Raw genomic sequence first — 25,909 nt, 5'->3', positions numbered from 1 at the left:
TCTATATTGAATAAACAGTTATGGCCTAATTATATCCCCCACCATCTTCCTCCATGCAGTTGCACTGATGGTGTGCGCAGTGATGAGGGGATGGGACTGATCCGATGACCAGAGAGAGTTATGTGAAAATATTTTTACTTTTACTTACCTCCCAGTAGACCACCTATTCACTAATGAGTCTCCTCAGGCATACACTAGCTATTTTGCTAGCCTATGTCTGAGGAGACGAAGGGGATGGGTCTGAACTGGGAATGGGAGAAAGAATCCAGCATGCTCAGCTGCCACTGAGATCCACCCCTCTTGTTTCTGAACCAACTCCCAGTTCAGCCCACCCCTCCGCTGATCCTTCCCTGAACCACGCATGAACAATCTGCCTTCTTACCCACAGCGGCGGAACATCCAAGCAGTTCTGTTATACAAACAGAGCCTCCAACCATTTCTGTTGGTGGTTGGTGACATGACATGACAGCGGTGCAATGATTGCTCTGCTGCAAGGTGACTTATGGAAACAGATCACTAGATTTGCTGCCATAAGTGATCCATAAGATATTCAAGATGTTCTATATTAACATGAACTAGAGAAGCACAGAGTCCATTTATAAATGTTTGATAATCATACATGCATAAAAGGAAGTCATATGTTTCTAGTTAAGTAAAAAAGGGACGAAATCATCCAAATTTCTGTTAGGTTAGGGCCCAAATCTGTAGATTTCCCCTGCACACAGATGCTGTTTCACACAGGTAATTGTTTACTTAGCTTGTGCAAGGGCTTGAGTGTTCATGCACGAATGTGCATGACTAAAACATAAAATGGAAACCAGAGCTGGGATCCAGAGTATGAGTAGAAGAAATAAATACCACTTCATGCACAGAAGTGTTTGGTTTTCATTTTATATGATGTCTGCAGAAATGCTTTAACAACTACTTCACTCTTAAACTGTTCTACTTAACTCTGGATTTTAAAAAAATATTCTAGTATTTGCATCAGTAGGTAAATTTTAATATTTTTCAGTTGTATATTCTTTAGTTATTACTATTTAGACAGAAAAAGGGGCCTTTAAAATTCCGTTGCTTTATATATTCTATTTTAAAATTTGTATGAACTCTTGTGTGTCATAGGGGAAGGAGCAACTTAAAATTCTAATCCAGCTCCAGGCTTGCTAAATTGGGCTTTGTTAACCTGGGGTTTGCCAAGATTTTTGGCAGCATAACTTGCTGAAGGGGGTGGGACAGGGTAAGGGAAAGCTCTCTGTCACCAGAGATTAAAGACGGAAGAATGACATCATCATTAGGATTGAACAGAATCCTTGGAATCCCACATAGCACAATTTTCTGTTCCTTTTTTCCCATTGTTTCTTTTTCTGTCTTCAAATATACTGTTATTTAAAAGGATTACATCAGAGATGAACCATGAACCCATCAAACTCTTTTGAATCCATTTTGGCAGGCCAAGGCCAAAGCTTTGTCTCTTAACACACTGAATTAAATTTTACTGCATTTCTTTCCTCAATTTTCAGCAAGAAACTGCATAGCTTGCCGGAGACCACCGCTCCCCACTCTCACACACCCAGGGCTTTTTTGAGACAGACCTTGGTATGTGGCTCAATCCTATAGATCCTTTTCTGCTTGGGAGTGTTTTATGCATTTAATTAAGATGGTTCCTCCTCCAAGATTCGGTTCAACTGAAGGTTACCAGTGTGTCAACCTAACAGCCGAATCCTATCTTCCTTTCCTCCCCACTCTGCTGGTGCGGCCATGCCAAAAATGGGTGCGCTGTATCTAGCAGGTAGTGATGGGAAGCTTTAGCAGGGAAAACAGATTTAAATCCCCTTACCTCTGTGAGAGCCTCCGACTCCACAATTTTTCTCCTCTGACCTGTGCTAGAGATTTCACTAGTGCAAGTCTGAAGATAGGGGTTGGGGAGGCTGCTGCTAGAGTGGAGAGGATCAAGTGCATGCCATTGTGGACCCCTCTTACAGCCTTCCCATCCCTTGTTATGCCCCATCCCTGTTATGCCCTCCCCACCTCCTCCCTGCCTCCCTTACCTCTTACCCATCTTGGTTGGTCCTTTTGGGTCTATTGAACCAGGCAGGTAGGCTCTGACCTTCTCACCAGCATTCTGGCAGGGTGCTTTACCTCTGTTTTGTGGCTGTTGCCACTAGGGAAGCAGGCATTTTGCTGGCAACAAGGCACAGTAGGATTGGGCTGTCACCTACCAAATGCTAGCATGCCACTGAGAGTATTTCTTACAGGTTGTTTGTGTACTATGCTTAATGGCTATCTGCTGACCTGGTCACTTCCAGGTCATCTTGAAGGCAACGCTACTCAATCACACTGTTTTCTCGCCAAATGAGAATGATCAGTACAAATATAAGACATGACCATATGATTTATTCACCACCTAGTTCAGAGCGTGCAGGTGGGACAATTGCTGGCATAGAGGGTTGCAGAGAGCTACTAGGTAAGCCCATTTCCCTGTAACAAACATTATACAATATATTATTAATGTGCATAGATGGTGATATGTAAGTAATAATAGTATATATGTACCTAGACTGAAAAGGTCTTTTAAACCTAGAGAGATATTCAGTGTTCGTCCTCTTTATTCATCTTATAATTTGCGCCACCCCTGCCAGAAGATTGCTACATGGCTTTTGTGACCCATGTAACTGAACTGATACTGTTCCCTCCTCTTATGAGGTCAGAAGGCTGCTGTGCACCATACAGTCAGAACATACTATAGGGCTCTGATCAGGCATCTGCATCTTTCTAATGCAAGGGGCTGCTTAGTTGGATACTTCTACTGCTGTCTGAGGCAATGAGGGTCAGCGGTTGAGGTGACAAATTAGTTTTGACAAGCTTAATGACCTAAAGGAAAAAAGTCTGCTGTCTTCATAGCAAGTGCAGAATAGCTGGTTAGCTCAGCCAAACAGGGAATGTGTTAAAAATCCCAAATTCTCTCTGGCATGCCAATTTCACTGTTCAGCAGAGGTGGGGTGGAAGGTTGCCATCGGCTTCTTTAGGCATACAAAAGTATCAGCAGGCTTTATTTCAAGCCATTCAACTTTATTTGGCAAGACATTGAGGGGAACAATTGGGGCTTTCAACCAGCATTCATGGTATAAAGTTAAGCAGATTGTAATGAGGACGTTGGCAGTATGAGAAGCATTTAGAACTCTGGTGATAGCTATAGTTTGAAAATCATCAAGTATTTGTAAATACACATGCATGGATATTAAAAGATATTCCAGTTTCATTTATGTTTTGGGTGATTCCACGCAAAGAAACATGTTGTCATATGAAAACATAGTTGCAGGTATGCATAAGCATGGCATGATTAATGCATGATCTATTATTACAAAAATACAAAGTCATTTAAAAACAAATCAGTTTTAAGACCTTGTTCCTATGGGAGGAAGGAAGAGCCATAGCAGCTCAAAAGCACAAGATGTGATTTATTTATCCAAAAAGAAAAACAAAAGGATGAGACTAGAGTACTCATGGTTAGGATTGTCAACTCTGACCAAAGCTATTGCTGGTGATTATTTTCCCTACATAATGTCATTACGCCAAGAATGTTGTACTAAAATCTCCAGGGTTGCTTCCAGCAGTCACCTGGGAATTGATGTTGATTCCTGGAAACTCCAGGCCATCCCTGGAGAGATGGCAATCCTATCCATGCTCCTTGGTTTAAAAGAAAGAAAGCTGCAAACAGGACTCTCTCTCACCATCACCCCACATGTATGCACTGAGAGAGGGAGAGGTGGAGAGAGAGAGAGGTTATCCAACTTAGAGCACAATCCTTACGCGCCCTTGGGTCAAAGCAAGTCCCTTGCACCAGCCCAGGAACATTGCAACAGTGCTGTAAAGCACTTTTGTGCCACTCAGTTTGCACACAGATGTGCACTGGCCTCCCCGCACCGACATGGGCCCCAGGGAGAGGGTGCATTGTGTCGGCCGAGTTTGGGCAACACAGGGGTCTGGGGAGGGTGGGGAGGAGGTGGGAGGGAGACCTTTTTGGGTGGGAGGAGGGTGTTCCCAGAGGCGGGTGGGGAGCAGGAGGCAGGGCCAGAATCCAGCAGTTATGCCAGATCCTAACCCTGTTCCCGGGTGTCCTGGGGCAGTCCTGGGCTGCTCAGATTTGCACGACCTCTTGAGATGGCACAGATCCAAGTAGCCCCATTGGAACTGCTGTGATTCCCCTTACCCTGGGCTGAACAGTTTTCAGCCCCAATCCTGCCTTGGATGCAACGCAGGCCTGCCTATCCAGGGCAGGTTAGGATTGCGCTACACACCTCATTATGCGGAGATTGAATACTGTGTTATTGATACCGGGGCTGTATTATGAAGTGTGGATCTTTAAACAGCTGGAAAGTCAGCTTGTATCACATGGAGCCATCCAAATTCTGGATGTTCCTGATAGTGGAAATTGTATTTTCAGTTGACTGAATAGTGAAACAAAACCTTCCCCTCCCCTCCAACTCTTAACACGTTCCAACAGGGCAGGAACTGAAGAATGCATACTCTGGATTCTAACATAATTTCTATCTAGTATATATTCCTTGTCAATAAGATGCAGAGTTTAATCCTTTTCTAAACAAACACGGCCTAATTAGAACAAAGCTGAGAGAGCTAAGAAGCAAAGAATAGAAAACGTTTACTGAGCTATGAAGTACATACTGAATGTTGCAGAAAATTTACATATGGATTACTTGTGGGGAGAAAAATAGAAATGTTCTCAGCCTGTTTGTTACTCTGATGGACTCCCACTGATTCAAATACAAGTCCTTTTGCCTTTTTCTTTTTTAATCCAACTGTTCTTTTTGGCAATCTTTCTCTTCAACCACTAATTGAATATTCTGTTTTTGACTTCACCCTGGGCAAATAAAGAGAAAATGGAAAGTAGCTTTGCCCAGAAGAGAAGACTTTAGATTTTAAATATTAGGCTATATTAATTCAATTCCTTTTTAACCAGGGATAATTGAATGAAGGTGAGAGCATATCTGATGGAAAATGCAGAATGTCTTCCAGATTGGATTATTATGTAAAAGCCTGTAGATGCAAGATGCTAATGTACTTTAATCAAATAATCGCTTCCTGTAGAGAGCCACCTGCTCAGGGCTGAATTTTGGCAAAGTAGGAATTATCATGTTGTGTTTTTTTTATGGGGTTGTAATTATAAATGTTGATAACAACAGCGCAACATGTCATATGCAGGGTTGCAGAAGTCTTATTTTAACAATATATAGCATGAACTCTGAATTGTGCAAAATCAAATAAAGCCTGTGGTCCAATCAGCTTCTTTTAAAGTATGACTTGTATAGTACTATCAAAAGGAATAAATAATAGACTATTTGTAAATAGGCACCTTTAACACATACCTTTAGTGGCAGGAGAATCTATTCCCCCTGCTAATTGGGTAAGAGGCACTTTTTCAAGTGGGTGCTCCTTTTTTTTAGCAGGGGGAGAGTAACTGGCCCACCTCACCCCAGCAGTGTCTGTTCTAGTGGCTGCCTGCTGGTGTTCTTTTGCATCTTTTCGGATTGTGAGCCCTTTTGGGACAGGGAGCCATTAGTTATTTGATTTTTCTCTGTAAACCACTTTGTGAACTTTTAGTTGAAAAGCGGTATATAAATACTGTTAATAATAATAATAATGATGATGATACTATGTCACTCTACCAGGGAGTGTAACTGAATCCAGAAACCATATGATTAGGGTTTTTGGGGCAATCCTATTCAACTTTCCAGTGCCAATGCAGCCACAATGCAGCCTGAGGTAAGGGAACAAATGTTTCCTTACTTGAGGAGGCCTCTGTGACCGCCACTACAGGATGCAGCACATACAGTAATGGCATGAATGCGTCAGCCCTGGAATGTTGGATAGGATTGGGCCCTTCATTTGAATTTTTCCATCAGATTTATGCCCCTCTCCTAGTTAAAAAAAACCCACAGATGGTGGGTCTGGTTTGTGTGATAACATAATTTACATACAGATCCCACCTCTGTATCCGTGGATTCGGGACCTGCGGTTTTAACTAATCACCAGTTCCAAACTTGCGCTGGAGGCCAAACTTGAGCTCCCAGTCATGGTCAGAGATGTCCTCCAGTCGTGCCTGGTTACCTTTCTGAGACCCAAGGAGGACTCTGCAGGCCTCAGAAATGCCTCTGGAGGAGCCAGAAAGGCACTTCCAATTTTTACGAAAACTATGAACTGGACCTGTGGATTTGTTTATCTGAAGGTTTTGGTATCCGCAGGGTGTGTGTGTCCAAAAATGGATCCCCCGTGGATACTGATGTCAACTGTACTTTTCACAGTAACAAAGGATTATACTTTGGCTCTCACAGCAGTGTTGGCACATGTTCAGATGCCATCATGCCTATTTTATCATCAGATACAGTATGTTGTTGGGTTACAAACAAGAACAGAAAGACACATTGAGTGGCATACTTTCCAACCAGAGGGAATAAAGCTGTTTTGTTCATGCTTGTCTTCAATACTTCCCGTAGTATCTGGCTGTTTGGTGTTGTGAACAGGATACTGAACTAGGTGGACATTTGGTCTGATGATTCATTAGGGCTCTTATCTTTATTTATGTACATGCTTCCTGCTAATATTCACAGGACCAACTGTTGACAGAATGAAACTCCTAGTCCAATTGCTGTGTAATTTTAGAGGGAAGGAGAGCCTCAAGAACACAAATAACATTGGTCAAACTCACAGACCTGGGTGTGTGACTGAAAACCTATTCCCATAATTATCCATCTCTAGCTCAAACCCTCAAAAATCACATGAAAAGGATTTGTGGTAAGTCCACCCTCTTTTATCCCCCAGCTATATCCCTGCCCTGTGCCAGAACACCAAATGTGAATCAAAAAGAATCAGCTTAGCAGCTTACAAGAGCCTTCTCCTTAAATTGGCTAGGGGTACACCAGAGAGGAACAATTGTCAATCAAGACTACTCTTGCAAACACCGCCCCAGCTCAGAGGTAATTGGACAAGGTGTGTACCAACACTGACCAGTGGCTGAGCCCATATAGAGCCCAATCCTGAGCTCAACGCGCTGGCTTATCGCCGAGCAGCGGAGAGGAAAGCGGGGGTGGGGAGGAGGCGTTCAGGGGAGGCAGGTGGAGGGTGGGGAGAGGGCAGGGAGGAGGCAGGGCGGGGAGGTGGGAGGCAGGGAGAGGGTGGGGGAAGGCATGCCAGGGGGAGGGAGGGAGGTAGAACCGGTGGAGCTATGCTCCACCAAATCCTAAGCCTTCTTTTCAGACTTTTAGTTGGTGGTGAATCGAGTAGCCCCATTGCGAGACTACTCCCTTTACCCAGGGGAAGGGGATGAAACTCCCCTTCTCATGAGGTGCCACCTGTGGCTGCCGTGGCCACGCGGGATGTGGCGGCAGCTGTTTTTGGTGCTGCTGCAGCCGCACACCACGGGAACTGAGAAATGGGCTTTAAGTGAGTTGCCACTAGTTACTTCATCCGCCATCTGTGGTTTTGAGGTCCCCTTCCCCACAAGAGGCACAAGTATGTAATCTGCTCAAGTACTGAAACATTTGCTTCTATTTTTAAACTGAGAATAAAGGACAGTGGGTCTTTTAGAGATCTAAAAGACAAACATCTCAAAACATTGAGATCAGTGGGAGTGGGAAAGCCTGTGCCTGCAGGAATGCACATATGTAAAAGCACAGGAATGCACTTTGTTGATGATTTATTTAGTAAGGTTTTCAAGCTAATGTTTGACTAAGCCTCTTTCATTTCCATGCAGATAGCTCTGTCGTTCACACTGATATTTTCTATCTTAGTCACTAAAAATCTGATGTCAATGGGCATAAATAACTCAGCAGCCAATTACGTTGTATCCAATGCTTCGTTTTAATGAGAACTCTTGAAGCTGTAATTAAAATCAGTATTAGTTTATCTAAATATATTGAAGGTATTAAAAAAACCATTTATTTTAAGGGCTCTCTATCTCCCCCCCCTTAAGCAAATTATATTCTTGTCATAAAGTTTATGCTTATGAGTGTTCTGCAGTGTTATATGAATGTTACAGCATTTTAAAAACAAATATTGTGCATTTGAGATATCTAAAGGCACCATCACTGCTTTTTCCCTGTCTTTTATTCTGAACTATATATTTTTAAATAAGATTCAGCCAAATCATGTTCATGTTTACTCGGAAATGCATCCAATGGATTCAGAGATTTCAAGTATGAATAAAACTTCTGGCTAAAATAAAGTCCACTAAAACTCTACAGCACGCTACCTAGCAGAAAAGCAGGGAATACTCCTTGCACCAGAGAAGGAGAGGAAGGGGAAAACACAAGGGGATTATTTCAGCCCAATCCTACCTAACTCTCCACCTGGCAAAGTAGTGATGTTGGTACAGCCACCGCTATATCCCACAGGAATGTTTTCGCCACTAGATGCCTCCTTAAGGTAAGGGAATTAGTTCCATTACCCTAGGATAAGCCCTAGCAGCCACTGTGGGTCTACTTGGACCTGCACCAGCTACTTTACTGGCCCAAATGTAAGTGGACCCAGGAAGGTGGGTCAAGGCCAGGAAGAGGGAATAGGATATCAGCAGTGCTGCTGGTACCCTCTCAGCCTCATTCCACCTCCTCCCCAACCTGTCTCCTTCCAATTCCTCCTTCTTCTCTCCCCATTCTACCCAACATGTGGCAAATCAGGCCTGGGGTCAGGATTCGGGGTGTGCCGCAGCCACCAAACCCTGCCCTGTTCCGTCCACCCCCCACTCTGTTCAAACAAACAACCCCTACCTACCTACCTCCAACCCCTTGTGCAGGCCTACTTGCTCCGGTGGGTGGCCTGCCCCTATCCACTGGACATAGGAAAGCTCTGGTCTTCCTGCCAGTGTTCCGGCAGCATGCACTACTGGAGCATGCTTAATGGCTGCTTTTCAGCAGCTAGTGCTGGTGGAACATGTGTTCCACCAGCACAAAGAGACCATAGGATGAGGCTATTTGTGTGCCGTGTGTGTGTGTGTGTGTGTGTGTGTGTGTGTGTGTGTGTGTGTGTGTGTGTGATGAGGGATCACATTGTTCACTAATTTGCATCTATTACCTAAGTAGATTGGGATGGATCTGCCTCATCCCACTTTATCTTTCAAACTGTGCTTCACATTACATTCCCACCTGTGACCTCCACTCCTGAAACTCTATCACTTATTATTTTACTACATAAATTTGCATGCCTTTGTCTATTCTTCCTTGCTGTTACTACACATAGAACCATCTCCCTGCATATGGGTGTCGTGCTGCTTCTCTCCCTTTGTTCAAGCCCCTCCTCAAAACCCAACTTTCTTGGTTTTTGCTCTATCTTCTTAAACTACAGTCAGTTCTTGTTATCTGCTAGGGTGAGATTCCTGGAAGACCTAGTGGATACTGAATTAGCAGATACTGAATCATGGAGCTTATGGGGAAAATGGGGTTAGGTTCCAGGGGATCTTCTTCATCATACACTCTATGAATTTTATGAGGCTGAATCTTAACTTATAGTCTGTGGGGCTGGATGACAGTGAGGGCTCATCAACATCTCCAACTTCTAATGCAGAGATTTTCAACCTTTTTCATTTCATGGCACATTGAGAAGGCATTAAAACTGTCCAGGCACACCATCAGTTTTTTAACAGTTGACAAGGCATACTGCACTGCTGGCAGGGGCTCACATACACCAGTGGCCCTACTAATTAATATATAACCCTCCTCCAAACTCCCGCATCACACCTGCAGACCATTTGCGGCACACCAGTGTGCCATGGCACAGTAGTTGAAAATTGCTGCTCTAATGCTTCCTCCTCCATGCTGGATATCCCTCGATGCGCTGAAGGTTGGTGGCCCAACAATGAGGCTGCAGAGTTTGGTTCAGCAGTGGGGAGGGGGTTGCTTCACCTGTCCTGCTCCTCCACCTGTCTCTTCCCTGGGCTTACCCCAGCCCCACAGCAGCCTTCAGGCAGTCTTCCAAAAGCATCATCGGCTTCTCATCATCACCAGGATTGTCCCTGAGATGGTGCCCAAGATGCAGATCTGGAAGCTGATACAAATGTGTCTGATTTTCCACAGGTCAATACCCCCTCTCCTGTTGGCCATGTACCATATCGGCATCTCTTCTTCTCACCCCTGTACAGCGCTGCCTTCTGCATGTGAGGAGGCCACTGTCTTCTCTCCTCTGTCTCCCGCAACCTCTCTCACCCCGGCCTGCTCATAGCTGTGTTGAGCCCACTCCCACCCTGAGTGTACGAGTACAATATTAGCAGATAAGGAGAACAGAGTCACAGATAATGAGAGTAGGTGGCAATTTTGCCTTTTGCAGATAAATGAAAGTGCAGATGGTGAATTCGCATATGAAGAGAACTGACTGTATGTGTATTGATAGTTGCACGCATTAATCCTTCCCTCTCTTTGTTTCTTCTTCTCTCTGTTCATTATTTCCTACTATTTGTCTGAGAGTGAAACCTCCTTGCGAGGTAGGGACTGTGTGTTCCTATTCTGTGATGTGCCATGTGCACTGATCATGCAAAAAAAAAATAAATGATAAAACTGCACAAGAGGGAATCAGCACGGTTGTTCTACCACATAGAAAATATCTCCTGATGAACATAATGTCATGTGACATAATGGTTGAGATGTGGAAAGGGTAGTGGGGTGGTGGAAGCAGCAAGGACATTTGGAAAAAAGTCAAATTGTTAGTTGAATAGCTCTAGGATGACAAAGCAAATTATGTTGTTCCCAAGAAAGCTAGTCATGACTAAAACATCACTGCAATCAATGGCACAAGTTAGTTGTGATTGTCTTAATTCCCATTAATTTCAGTGGGACTTAGTCTCAACTAATGTGCTTTGGATACAGTTCATTCACAGTTACTTTCCTCTATGGGACATGGATGGTACTTGGAAGATGGACAGATCATAGCAATTATGATCAGCTAATCCTGCTGTTAAATCATTTTTTCTTGTGCAAAGACCAGATGTTCATCGCCCTGCCAATGTTTGGTCAGCCACTTGCTTGGTAAAGAGACAAGAGGGTGTATTGCAGCCAAGGACCATTATGGCAATGTATCTAGCAGCAGGAGATGACACATGCAATTTGATCCCCATTGGTGAGGAAGAATTGTCAAGAGGAGGGATATTTGTGGAGAAATGGCAGACAGGGTAAAGATTAAACACTCTTCCCCACCCCCACTGTTTCTTTTGTGCTCGAAATTGCCTCCTCCAAAGCTGTTGTTCATTTAAAAAACAATGTTCCTCTCTAATTGTACACCTTATGTTTTCCCTCTATTGGGTAACATCTGTCGTATGAAAGATCTGCTCCCAAAACCTATAGTGAATGTAAATTTCTTGCTGTGAGTTTCTTGACTCTGCAGCTGGTACAGGTCTGAGTAGTCCCAGTGGGCCAGTGAGAACTTAAAGCAGGGCAAGGGAACAAATGTTCCCTTTCCTTGAGGAGGCCTTTGCAGCTTAAAACTCCCTCACAGAATAAGGCACATGCCCCATTGGGGTGGCTGCATCAGTGCGGGGAAAGTTAGGTAGGACTGGGCTATCAGAGATTAGCCCAGTGCTTCACAAACTGTGAGCTGTGGCTCCCAAACCAGGAGAGCTGTGGAATCCTTGTGAAAAATCCACCACCCTATACAATGTGTAGGATTTTAGCTCCAATGCAGAGCCAGTGGCCCAGTAGGTCAGTGGAGACACCAGTTAAAATGGTTTGGGAACCACTGCCCTGACGTAGCCCATCTAGTTCATTGGCAGCATCCGGGGATCTTTCCTCTCTTTTCCTAGAGATGACAGAGATTGAACCTAGAACTTTCTGCATGCATTTTGTGTGCCCTGTTGCTGAGTTAGGTCCCCTCCTTGCACACAGTAGCATTTACTTCTGAGTAAATGTGCATAGGATTACATTGTTATATATTGACTATTACATGAAATGGGTGTAAAATAAAAATAAAAGTTTAATCCAGGGAAAAGATTCATAAGGTCAGGACAGCTCCAATAAAACTGCTTTGCCAGCAGTTAAAAATAAACTATACCAGTATTGGAACATGCTGGGAAAAGGAACGGAGAAAAAAGAAACAGAGGGAGAAGCAAAAAAGTTGCAAGAGGATTTCCAACAAAGATCCGCGCGAAACTAATTCCCAAGTTGTTCGTTTTTTCTTCTAATGGCTTTCATTCCACATGATTTTCAAATTATTACCAGCTGACGCATTCAGAAGTAATTTCTTTTCCAAGAAGCTTGTCATAATATTTACTTTCTTCACAAAAACAACAGAAAAGTCATTCAGGGCTGAAATACTGAGGTTTACTAAAACTGCAGCCTGATCCTAAACTTGTTTACTTGAAAATAACTCCCACTGAGCCAGTATGCATGTGTGTTTGTGTTTCCTAGGATTAAAAAATAAAACAAAAAGGGTTTCTCTTTGTTTTAAGAGAAAAGTTGCATACAAATTCACTCATGTACAAGAAAGCATGGAAATTGTAAGTTAGGGCTGTTGCCGCAACTCTTGCTCCACGTAAACCCAAAATGCATTCTATAGTCCCACATATTGTGCTTCTTTACAGCTTAATGTCCACACACACCCACACTTTCCCCTTGTAGTCCCAGTCCTTTTCCTCAGCAGATTGGAGATAACGCTGAAAATAACTGTAAATAGTGATGTCTTTAATATATCATGTTTCTTTTAAAAAATTTTTATTTATTTTTAGTTCTGAAACTCAACCTCTTGTATTAGATAGTTTTTATGAAATAATTCAGCATACAGAAAAAGCATATGCAGGGCTTCCTGCATTGTCCGCTGAAGGTGTTGATACTTGATAGATGTTAATTCTCATTCTTACCCATGCACGCACAAACACATGCAGTCCTGTCTTTCTTTCCCACTTTTTCTTCCTTCTGCCTTATCTCAGTCTTTCACTCTTTCTTTTGCCCCTCCTTCTTTTCTTTTGTCTATCCCTTCCCACTTACTCACATACACAGCAACAGGAGGCTGCTTTTTCTTCCCTTTCCCTCCCAATCAACACCACCCTGAGCACCTCTGACTTCTGGAACATGTTACTGACAGGATAAAGTTCCACTCTGCAAGATTCGATTGGCTAATCTGTGATTTGGGAGGGTTGTCAAAACTTTGAGTCCACATCTTTTTTTGTCTTATTTTCTGAAAGGCAGCTGCTCTACAATTGCACACACATAAATTGGGACTTGGAAACTTCATAACTTCAAAAACGATAAATTTTCACCAGGCCAGTAGAGGGACAGACTTTTGCAATTTGTTGGAATTTTTGACATAATTTAATAAAGTAAGAAGAGAATGCGAAAGTATGCTTTGAGTTGGCACAAACTGGTTGCAGAGTTGGACTTTAAATTTAAAGCCAGCTTTTTCAGTCAGTTTTCAGCAAATTTGTCTGAAACACAGACAGATTATACCTCTCCCCAGGTAGATTCTCTGCCAAATGTCATGCAATACAACAACTGTTTTCATTTTGTAATTAATAGAATTTTCATACTGTGCCGGTAAAGCCTGTTTATCTGTGGATTTTTCATCCTTTGATCCGGCTCAGTGCGGGTCCCCTGGAGCTGCACTGAATCAGACTCGGCTCCACCTGAGTCTTCCGAAGGGGATAGAGCTGCACTCCAGTCATTTTAAATAAAAGGCTGCTCTTGCAGTCTTATAATTATTTATTTGTATGTACAACAGTACCATCAATTTGGATAGCACTTTGCATAGTAACATAAGTGACAAAGGCATGTCATTGTTCAAAAAAATAAGATTCCAAGTTCAGTGGTTACTTTTAAGCACTACAAGGTTTGAATCCTGCATACATTAAAAACTGCTTGTGCCACACTGTCCTGCCCATCCATTACGATCTTCCAGGGAGGCCTTGCTCAGTACACCATCACTGGTGAGGATTCAGTTCATGTGCACATGGGACAGGGCCTTCTTTTAAAATGGATTTGCTTTAATGCAATTTTTGCCATCCACGTGAGTTCTGGGAACAGAATCCCCATGAATAGCGAGACTCAACCTGTACACCATGATCATTGCCCCTGAGCTACCCAGAATGCATTGCTCTCACTGGCATAGAATATTCTAACATGAAATCGGAAGCTCCCATTAGCTGAGGGCAGAGTGCAGGTACTTTTCTGCACCAAACATTTTGAAAAGTTTTATGGATTTCAACCTTTTTTTCTTTTTTATGATCTGTACCATAAAATTACACCCAGGACAAAGTGCTATAACAATACCCTGTTGCAGGAAGCTGTTAATAGGAGCTATTATTGTATACTTTTTGTCCTGTATTTATGTAATTGACAAAAATTTCCAGTTTTCAAACTTCTCCAGCAATCAGGTTGTCTTCCATTTTGTGCATACCGAATTTCAGTTATATGTCTGTTGTGGAAGATTTTGAGAATGTTGATCTAGGTGAGTGGGTGGGTGAGGGCCAAATGACACAACATGTTAAATGTGTAGTTTGGTCACTTTGGGTCCCCACATGGGGAGAACAGCAAGATAAAAATACAGTAAATAAATAAAAATATTTTTTTTCAATCTAAATAGCATATGGAGTTCTGATTAGGATTTGAACTGAGGCACCCAAGGATTATTAATCCTATCCCCTCATGCCATGGTGTTGATGAAAATGCCCCCTCAACAGTGGCATCTCTAGGAAGTGTGGAGGGTGCAGACCGCACTGGGTGACACCAAAGAAAGGGAGCTGGTAATTTCCTGGTCAGCTGAACTGGAGGCTAGGTCTGTCCCCTTCTCCTTCCAGGAACTTCTTCACTAAAAACTGCCCCATCTACTTTTCCATGTAGAAAGAAAAGAGCAGGAAAGAAAAAGCAGGTTTAAAGGCAATTTCATCAGAAAAAAAGCTAAAGAGAAAAGGTTAAGAAGTCTCCTCACCCCACCCCAATTGTCTTCTGCTGCAAATTGCAGGCTCTGCAGCAACATTTTGAAAAAAGCAAAAATTATAGGAAAAATAGCTATGCTGAACTGAGCATCATGTGTAGTTAGCTGTTTAATGACAACCAAGCATCTATACATACATATATAGCATTCATTATGAAATTAGCATAATTCTTGTTTCATTTATTCATAAACACCACCATAAGTCTTTGTATTTCCAATTTCTGTTTCTTTATATTTTCTAAGTAAAATTTCAATTATTGCTACACATACACTTTATAAAGAAAAAATAATTCTTCCTGTAAATATATTCACACTCTGCTTGATTTTATTAACAAGAATACTAGTTCAAAATCAAGAACAACCGAGATTCAGGAAATTGTTTTTATGAGTTAGTTAATAGCTTCAATTTGAACATTATAGTAGAAAGAGAAGCACAGTAACTGGGCAAACATTGCAGAGTTCTTTTCCTTCTTTTATTAACTCCACAAAATTTTAATACTTCCAGAAAGTCGGGATGAATCAGGCTTATTTCTAGGAGTATTATAAGTCTTTAAAATGCCAAAAGCTTGGCATGGATTAAAGTGACTAATTGTGGTAAAGGTATTACATCCTCTTTCAAATGCATGCTTAAGAAGTCAAAAGTTATGGGCATTTCCATTTGAAAATGTGATTGAAATCAGCTTGGTTTCTTGTTCTTTCACCTAATTATAGCTGCTGTTAGATTGCATGTTTTTGACACAGTAAATACAATCTTGCTATGGTCCAAGCTTTTTAAAGTTGGGTGTCAATACTAGGCTACTGCACTTAATCCAGAGGTTGTATTCTAACACTTTGTGCCAGGTCAGATTAAACTCGTAAGGTAAACTTTCTGCGTTAATACTTACTAACAAAGGCGTAAAGCAAGGATGTGTTCTTGCCCCCTTATTATTCAATCTGTTTATAAACGATTTATCAGCACATTTGAGTACCACAGATTCTCACTGCCCCTCTATGCCAGTGATTTTCAACCTTTTTTGTCTTGTGGCACACTGACAAGGTGCTAAAATTGTCAAGGCACACCATCAGTTTTTTACAATTGACAAGGCACACCATGCTGTTGGTGGGGGGCTCACATCCCCCAGTGGCTCTACTAATAAATGACCCTCTCCAAACTCTTGCGGCACACCTGCAGACCATTCACAGCACACCAGTGTGCCATGGCACACACTGAAAATGGCTGCTCTATGCTGATGATATGGTCCTAATTTCACAGACCCATATAGGTTTGAGGTGGCTGATTACTCAATGCTGAAATGGCATCGAGTACCTTAACAACAAAGACCTGTACCTTAACTATGCTAAATCAAAAATCTTAGTATTTGAGAGGTCCTGGAAACATCGCTCATGGCTATTCTGTGGCAAATCTATCCAACGTTAAAACATTCAAACACATGGGCCTGAATTTCAGTTATAAATTATCTTGGATTTAACATTGGCTTCTTGTGGTTAAATCTGCTAAATTTATGACCCAGATCATTATGAGCTTTTTCTACTCCCGGGGCAATTCATATATACCAGTTGCGCTTCATATTTTTAATGCCAAGATCTCTGCCCAAATTCTTTATGGTATCCAAAGAATCTATTCAGTTTTTTTGTACAAGATCTTTGGTATTGTCCATTGTGTCCCTTATGTGACTCTATGCCTGGAGGCCGGTCAACTCAGGTTAGAGTATCTAGCAAGGGCCAGATTTCTTAAATTCTGGCTCAGTGTTTGTTTCAAAACTGAGCAGGCTCTGCTCCTTAAAGTCATGTTATCTGACTCCGTGCAACCTGTGGACTACTCGCTTTTCATCTAAATCCACTCTATCGGGCTTTCAGCTGACCAGTTGGGAGCAGTAACCCTGAATAGCTCTCTAAAGAGTCTTTTGCTTAGACCAGGCGTGCCCAAAACCTGGCCCTGGGGCCACTTGCGACCCTTGAGGCCTCTCAATGTGGCCCTCAGGGAGCCTCCAGTCTCCAATGAGCCTCTGGCCCTCTGGAGATTTGCTGGAGCCCACACTGACCCGACGCAACTGCTGTCAGTGTGAGGGTGACTGTTTGACCTCTCACATGAGCTGTGGGATGAGGGCTCCCTCCACTGCTTGTTGTTTCATGTCTGATGCAGTAGCGGCAGCAAAGGAAAGGCTGACCTTGCTTTGTGCAAGGCCTTTTATAGGCCATGAGCTATTGCAAGGCCTTCATTCATTCATTCAAGTTCATCTTTAATATATTCATTTATGTAAACTTATGTAAATTTATTCACATTTTAAATGTAAATTAATTCTTCCCCCTCCCCCCGGCCCTCAACACAGTGTCAGAGAGACGATGTGGCCCTCCTGCCAAAAACTTTGGACACCCTGGCTTAGACTATAGGAAAGACAGGAAATTTATTCAACAGCAACCAAGGTTTGCTCTGCTTTTCACCTACAGTTACCAACTATTTTTGGACATAACCCCAGATACCTTTATCTGATTGAAGACCCCCAGGTTCATTATGCTTATATGTTAGCGCAATTTTATGTATTTCTGTCAAAGGAGCTGCATACTAGATTTAATCAGAGTCTGGCAGTTGATAGATGCTGTGACTGTAATCTAGAGGATATTGAATCTTTCATATTGTATTTTATTGTCCTTGGTATAAAGATTTATATATTGCTTTTTTGAAACAAGTCACTGACCTGCTACTTGGGAACCTGTGATAATGCACCTTTGAATTTCCTTCTTTCTACTTCTTTCAAGTTAATTATTACCCAATTTGCTGTTTTTCTCTATGCCACTATCCAGAGATGCAAAGTTAAATCTGTTGTTCCTCATAGAGCTGTTAATATATGAGTTTGTGGGAACCTCTGTGTTAGGGGCAGGCCATCTTTTGTTCTTTGTTTATTTGTATTTATGCCTAATAAAGGTTAATGAAATGAAGAACACGTTAACTAAGGCCCTAATCCTATTGGGATCTTGCAGTGCCAGAATTAGCATTCCAGAACTAGCACAGCCTGAACTAGCATTTTAAAATGGTATGAAAGTCGTTGCGTGCTTCTAGGCCACTGCCTCTAATGGCAATGGCAAGGTGTGTGTAGCACTGGCTCCAGAGGCCTCCATCGATGCCAGTAAGTTAGCAGTGGAGGCATATTGGAAAGGGGGAGAGAGGGGAAGTTTCACAGAGGATCAGGGAGGGCAGGGGCACAGACAAGGAGAGGGGGTGGATCTCATCGGCACTGGCATCCACCAGATATTATTGCCTCTTTCCCAGGCGGCAATGCCTCTTTTCTCTTTTCAGACATATGCTGGCAAAATGGCTGACACAGTCCAAAGAGACTAATAGGTGATCGTGCAGCCTACTGGGGGGGGGGGGGGACAAGTAAAAATATTTCCAAATACTTCCTTCCCTGCACTGTTGGATGCAGCACATGCTCTGCCAGCATGTCTGCATCAGCACTGATGGTGGGAATAGGATTGGGTAGTTTGTCTGAAATACCATTAGCAAACAGAACCATAAGCAAACAAATACCATTAGCAAATCATTCATCTTATGCAAAGTTTACAAAAACATCATTCTGAGAATACTCATTCTGCCATTGTCAACGGAATGCTTTATTTTGAAAATATACCTTTTACAATCATTTCCATACAGTCAGTCAGGTGCAAAGGTCAGATGTAAGTCTTGCATTATTTAAAGCCCCATAGAAGGGAGTAAGGGTAAAGTATGAGGTGTGAGGTATATGCCTGCTTTCACCTTTTACAGGCTGCAAACCTACTTACACTTGTCTGGAATTGAGTCCCACTGAACACAATGAAGCCCAATACTATTGAGGGCCTATGGCAGCAGATCTTGTGATCTGCTGCTGTAGGCCCTGTAGTGACAGTGCAAAATGCCATTGCTTGTGATGGAACCACTGGTGGAAGTAGCCAGTAGTGCTACACACATTCCAGACTCACCCAGACACTCCTCTGGCCCAGGTAGTTTAGCACCTTGAGCTGTTAATGGGAGGTTGAAGCAGGGAGGGGGAGGGAAGGGAGCAGGCTGGAACAGATGGATCTCAGAGGCAAAGGTGTATGCTGGATCCTATCCCTGATTTTCCACCCCACCCGCTTCCTTTCCTTGGACTTACACCAGCAAAATAGCTGTTGTGGGTCCAAGGAAACCAAGGTGATTAAGCAGCCTACCTAAAGGTAAGAAAAAAGGGGTTTTACCTCTCACTGGTGGCCTGATCGTGCACCCCCACCATGCACTTGGTCAGCATGGCTCCATGATGGAAGATAGTAGAGATAGGATTGGGCTGTTACTTTTGAGTAGTAATGCATAGGAATATGTTGTAAGAATGGTCAGACTTGCCTCTTTCTACAGCTGTTTATGGAGGTGGGGGGGGGGAATACTGGCTCCTTTCTAAAATGTAGTACACTCTTTTAGAATGCTGTTGCCTACCCAGCACAGCAAACCCTGAACAGGCTTTCATTGAACATATGGAGGGGAGGAACTGGGATTGTGTCTGCTGCCCCTGCTCCTGACTCCATGCATTTGTCCAAAGGTCTGAACAGACTCTCTACATGATTGCCTTTTGAAGGGTTCCCAAATGCTTGGAAAGAGCCATGTTTACATTTTGTGTGCATAGGATCTGTTCAAATGTTTATGAACATGTGGATGTTGGGAGTGGGGGGCATTAGGCATGATTCCAAATTCATCCCATACATTCAACAAATGTCTGCACTGGCTTTCTTTAAAACTATACAATCAACACTGAATATACAAGCAACTTGTATGCAAAAAGCAAAGGAAAGTATTTTCTTCCCTTTCCTTCAATCTTAGAAATGCTGTTTTGTTCCACAGTTTGAAGGCTGCAAGAAGGCCTTTTCTAGACTAGAAAATCTCAAGATTCACTTAAGGAGCCACACTGGAGAAAAACCCTACCTTTGCCAGCATCCAGGCTGTCAAAAAGCATTCAGTAATTCCAGCGACCGAGCCAAGCACCAGAGGACGCACCTGGACACTGTAAGGGAAGAGTGTGATTTCAGACTTTATTTTGCTGTCCTGCATCTTGAAAGATGAAAAGAGTGTCAGATATGGAGAAATTGGGTGTGAGTGGAGAGTGAAAGTACCTTCTAGAACAGAATCCACAATCCAAAGTAGGGCAATGTGTTATAATCCTGTGTTCTTTGAACATAAGAAGAGCCCTGCTGAATCAGGCCAAAGACCCATTTAGTTCAGCTTCCCGATGAAGTAGTCTATAGACTTGAAAGATTGCTGTTTGAACCTGTTACTTTTATTTGGGCCTAAATAAATAATTACCCTACTTTTGATTGTGGATTTTTTTTCCTAAAGACCAACATGAATGTTATGATTTTCTGTTCCAAAACAGCTGTTACTTGGTCCAATCAGTTCTGCAATTTAGATACAGGAAGGGAGATCATTATGGCAGAAAAAGCTTTTCACCTTTCCTCTATAACTGTTTCAGAGGCATAGGCTGTCAATTCTGATTTAGATCTTAGCCCTAGGGTATGGAGTAGCTCTACTTAAGAAAGTGCTGTAGCTTCTTGTCCCTTCCATGATCCTTTGCTGCCATATACATTGCTCTTGTGCCCAAGCATCTATCAGTAAGTCTATTTGTCTTAAAGTGATTTTCAATCTTTTTCATCTCGTGGCACACTGACAAGGCACTAAAATTGTCAAGGCACACCATCAGGTTTTTGACAATTGACAGGGCACACTATGCTGCCAGTGGGGGGCTCACATCCCCATTGGCCCTACTAATAAATGATCTTCCCCCAAATTCCTGTGGCACACCTGTGGACCACTCACGGCACACTAGTGTGCCATGGCACAGTGGTTGAAAAAGGCTGATCTAAAACATGGGTGGGCAAACATTGTGGCAGGAGGGCCCCATCATCTCTCTGACACTGTGTCAGGGGCCAGGAAAAAAAAAGAATTTACATTTCAAATTTGGATATATTTACATAAATGAATACATTAGAGATGGAACTTATATGAATGAATGTATTTTACTGAGTTTATTCATAATACACATGAGAACTATAATACAGGCTTGTAGAACCACATGAGAACTATGAACCATTTGCCACACACCTCTTGCACAGTGAAAACATACAGACCAAGCCAGAAACACATGGAGGCATAAGTTGTTCAGAGGCAATGGGGAGTGAGTTAAAATAGTGCCCAGGGAAAAGTAGAAAACTCATGAAGACTATAACTCATGAAGACTATAAACACATGAAGACTGGTGGGAAGCTGAACTTGATGGGCCTTTGGCCTGATTCAGTGGGGCTCGTCTTATGTTAAAAAGTCTAACTCAACCCACAGCTCACTTCTGGGGGTCCCGATTAGCAGTCACGAGCCAGCATGGGCTCCAACAGTCTCCCATAGGCTCATTGGAGATTGGGAGCCAGAGGCTCCTTGGATTGGAAATTGGGGTTTCCTGAGGGCCGCAAATGGCCTGCGGGCCGGGGTTTGCCCACCCCTGATCTAAACAGAGACTACTATGCCTCCTTTTCAGGTATCAAATATCCTTCTCCTTCAGACCCATAACTATGTCCAGTAGAAGCAGGAGCAGAGCAATACCTGGTGAGAGAGAACTGTTAAATGCCGTAAGATGAGGTACAGATGGACTGCAGTTTAGAGCAAGGGTCTCCAAACCCCGGCCCAGGGGCCAGATGTGGCCTGCAGCAAGCCTCTTTCCAGCCCACAGCCAACCTCTTGTCCTCTGAAAATCTCTAGCCCACTCAACTGAACATGACCAGAACCATGCTCTGATTGTGTCTGGAGGGTGTTCTGAGGGCCAGAGAGGTTGAATGAATGAGCCCATTCATTCATTTATTCACTCATCTAAGTTCCATCTCTAATTTATTTATTTAAATTTTTTTTCTGGCCCACAACACCACGCCAGATATTTGATGTGGCCCTCTGGCCAAAAAGTTTGGCGACCCCTGGTTTAGAGCAATGGGCCTGCTAGGATGCAGCACACTTAGAAGGAGGCACCATGGTGGGGGAACAGTTACTGCATTGGCTCCATAGGAATGCTGCTCTGCTCTCACGTTGCAGAATTGCAAGCTTAAGATTGCTAGTATCTGCAGTTGCACTGCAGCTTGTAGAATATGGCTTCAAATGCAGAGGAATGGCAAGCACCAATTTCTAGTTTTCATTATTATAGAAAAAATTATGCCTAGGAAAATAGATCAGCACATGTTTACATGCAAAAACTCCCAGTTTGATCTCTGGAGCTTCCTAGTATGGCTGCAAAAGTATCCTACCTGGAGAGCTAGTGCCAGTTAGTGTAGACAATAATGAACCAGTTGGACGAATAGCCTGACGATATCTGGCCACTTCATATATTCAACTTTTTCAGAAAGTATGGGCAGCCTCTGTAAAATGCTAAATGGAAACCATTTAGGGTCTGTTTGGGACTCTTGCTTATTCTTGTATTTCTGTTGTTATGCATCAGTTGTCTAACACTGTGACCTGAACACCAATGTCTACTCCTCATTATGACAAAGCTAAAATAAAAATATGCATTCAGCAGAAGTTTGCAATTTAACTTATTAAGAAAATGAACACTAATTTTCACATTAGATTCCACTTATAAAATTTGTAATGCTAAATCAAGATCAAAACATGATTTTAGAATGTCATACATAGATTCAGACTTTTCAAGTCTGAAAGTTTTAGTCAAGAGAGCTTGCCTTTTATAGAATATTGTCCCACTTGGGTCAAGTTTGTCTTCTGAAAGATATCTGCCATGATCAGAGCCTATCGATTCACAGCCCAATCCTGAGCTGCTCAGTGTGCGAGGCTGCAGCAGCACCAAAATGGCTTCCGTAGCATCCAAAGCAGAACCAGGCAGCCCACAGTGGATCCTTGGGGTAAGGGGACTTTTGTCCTCTTTCCCTGGGTAAGGGAAATAGCCCTGCAGTGGGGCTACTAGATTCTGAGGCAGCTCTGGAGCTGGCGCAGACTGAAGGAGTCCCATGTCGGACCCCAACATGGGGCTCAGAATCCGAAGGAACTGACCTCTACCCTCCCCACTTCCACCCCGCTCCCTTCCCAGCCATGCCTCCTCCTCACTCTCCCTCTACCATACCCTCCCCCCATCTCCCCCACCCCAGAATGCCCTGCCTGCTCCCACTCACCTACCGCCCAGCGGTTTGGGTGAGCAACTGGGCTGCAGAATGCAGGCCCAGTGCTGGAGCTGGCCCAGTGTTGGCTTGCGCTGGGCCTGCAATAATGGTTGCAGATGTGCCTTACGGCACATTTGCAACAGTGCGTGCCAGCGCTAAGCCAGTGTGCAGGGCTCTGGATTGGGCCCTCAGGCAGTAAATTGTGGGAGGTGCTGCCCACCTCTGTGAGCTCATTCACTTTTGCTGCTTTTCCTCCTACCACCTCTGCTTTTCCTAGTTCCTGGACTGGAAAAAGGAAGACGGGGCGACAGAGCAGAAATTCTCACTCACAGCTATCCTCTCCTCCACACTTAGTCTTCTTTTCTATCCCCTTCCTCCTTTTCTAATACAGGGAGTGGGAGAAGGAGAGACTGACACATCACCAGATATGGAGGGGCAGCTTTTGACATACTGCCTCAAGCGCCAGGAGGCCTTAGGCCACCCTTGGCCCCAATTCTAGTATGCCACATACGTAAGTTGGCTTTTGCATGTCACTCTTTGGGGATGTGCATCTGAATGCACATCTGCATTCATATTATGATTTATATCTGGGCTGGCTTTTCAACTGGTCAGCTGAAATATTATGATTTATATCTGAACTGGCTATCTTTTGATGGAGACCACTTGTAAACAACTGGAGCTGAACTGATCCGTTTATTGCCATTCCTGTGTTGTGTGAAAGCCATAGAAATGAACGTAAGGGAATATTGGATGCTTAGGAGACTGCACCCAGAACAGATGAAGAGATTTTGAATCAGGTTTATATATTGCAGAAAACTGAAAGACACTTCTTTCCTCCCAGTATCCTACATAGAAATAGCATATATATCACAAGTTATAAAGTGTGGCATGAGTGTTTTTGCTACTGAGAGTATAACTATCAGGTCTAAAAAGTACCTGACTTACTAAAGGAAAAACACTTGAAAAGCACTTCACCATGATATATGGATTGTTTCCTGCACACCATGATATATGGATTGTTTCCTGCACAGCTATTGTTGTTCACAAAGGAAGCTGTGATGGATGGAGCAACCTTAAGATGGTACAAAAGACTCAGTTTTGACCAATAATGCAAAGACAACAATGGTGAACATAGGTTTTATCTACCAGCCCTAATATTCTTTATAACAAAGCATATATTGATAACAGTGCATGTTTGCAATTTGTGCATGGAATTCAAAACCATTAATTAATATACTGGATCTCTAAACATTCTTGTACATTTTGCAATATTTTTGAAGCTTGAATTTTTAGAATTTGCTTTCTGCTTTTATTTCTTGTCTGGCATTACACAGACTAACCTTTCCCCTTCATTCTCTCTTTCTGAAGCAGGTTTCTTCTATATCTCTATACCTGGGACTTTACTACAACTTCTTTACCTGACCCACTAAAGAAATCTAATTTCTGACTATACCAAAGGTTTCTATGAGGGTAATATAATTGTAAGTACAAGAAGAGATAATTACTTAATATATACAATTCAGTCCCTCCTGTCTCTGCCCCTTTTTGTATCTACAGCACATACCCCACTTGGCTTTATGCCCTGCTTAATGTTCTCCCCCAACTGCCAGATTAAACTATTACTCTATGTGTAAAAGTTTCACTGATTTTCAAAATGTTGTGACTGAGCCTTCTCCAGTAGAAGTAGAATGTGCACCAGTGTTCCATGACATTCCCACAGCTAACATGTTGGTTAGGGTAGACTTATAAACAAGCAACAAAGGTTGTGTATGTGTACATGTTTGGGATGAAATATAACAAAACTTAGCATTCGTACTTTCTCTCTCTCTCTCTCTCTCTCTCTCTCTTTTGTGAGCCTGCTTTTCTTTCTCTCTTGACTTCTAGGAACATCATGGCAATTCTGCTTGGGCTATTGCATTGCATTGAATTCATATAGCAAACTCTGGATTTTTAAAAACTTGTGTAACTTCAGCACTTTTCTTTGGTTCTGTTTAGAAACCTTATGCTTGTCAGATTCCTGGATGCACGAAAAGATACACAGATCCAAGTTCTCTAAGGAAACATGTAAAGGCCCATTCTTCCAAAGATCAGCAAGCCAGGAAAAAGGTAACTTTCACAGGCCATTGCTATACAAGAGAGAGAGAGAGAGAGAGAGAGAGAGAGAGAGAGCAAAATCGGTGATGTGGTCTCGCAATACTAAGGCACACAAACGTTGCAATCTGTATCTTGTTGCAGTCAGTAACAAAATGCTAATCAATCTGAAAAGATTTGGATTTCACCCAAATGATGACGAAGTCTTATACTGTAGGACCTTAAATTCCTTTTTTAACATTTATTTATGTAGTTTAACATTTTACATCCTGTCCACTGCGAGGACTCAGGTATATGAATATGCACACACAGAATAAAATTTTATAATTTTCTAAATAACCCTTTATTATTGCTTTAAAATATGAGATTCTTTAGAATATGGGATTATTTGTTTTTTGATTTAGGGCCCAATGCTATCCAACTTTCCAACTCTGGTGTAGCCATGACGCAACCTCATGGTAAGGGAACACATGTTCCCATACCTTGAGAAGGTCCCAATGACTGCCCCTCCACCACAGGATACAGCGCACACCCCACTGGCACAACTACACCAACACTGGAAAATTGGATAGGATTGGGCCCATAGTGTTGTTAATTCTTTCATATTGCTTTCTTCCTTAAGGAAAGAAATGAAGTGGCCACTTTTATATATTTATTTAGTCAACCAATCCTTGGTTATGCATACTGTGAGAATTAGCTTCATTGTTAGTTTACTTTATATTCACTTAATTTATCAATTTGAACTGGACATACATTTTGA

At 42.6% G+C, this 25,909-nt stretch overlaps 1 protein-coding gene across 1 annotated transcript in view; it reads left to right on the top strand.

Moving 5' to 3' along the window:
• The window catches only part of GLIS3 (GLIS family zinc finger 3), a 179,522-nt gene that overhangs the window by 93,112 nt on the left and 60,501 nt on the right, over window positions 1-25,909 (top strand). The window contains exons 4-5 of the mRNA XM_066617150.1: window positions 19,760-19,921; window positions 25,054-25,164. Coding sequence (XP_066473247.1) covers window positions 19,760-19,921; window positions 25,054-25,164 — 273 coding nt within the window. The remainder of the gene's footprint in view (window positions 1-19,759; window positions 19,922-25,053; window positions 25,165-25,909) is intronic.

Source organism: Tiliqua scincoides, chromosome 2 (genome assembly GCF_035046505.1).
Source record: "Tiliqua scincoides isolate rTilSci1 chromosome 2, rTilSci1.hap2, whole genome shotgun sequence".
Lineage (NCBI taxonomy): Eukaryota > Metazoa > Chordata > Lepidosauria > Squamata > Scincidae > Tiliqua > Tiliqua scincoides.
Note: the sequence above shows the minus strand (reverse complement) of the source record. Positions and strands in the feature narration are given on the sequence as shown.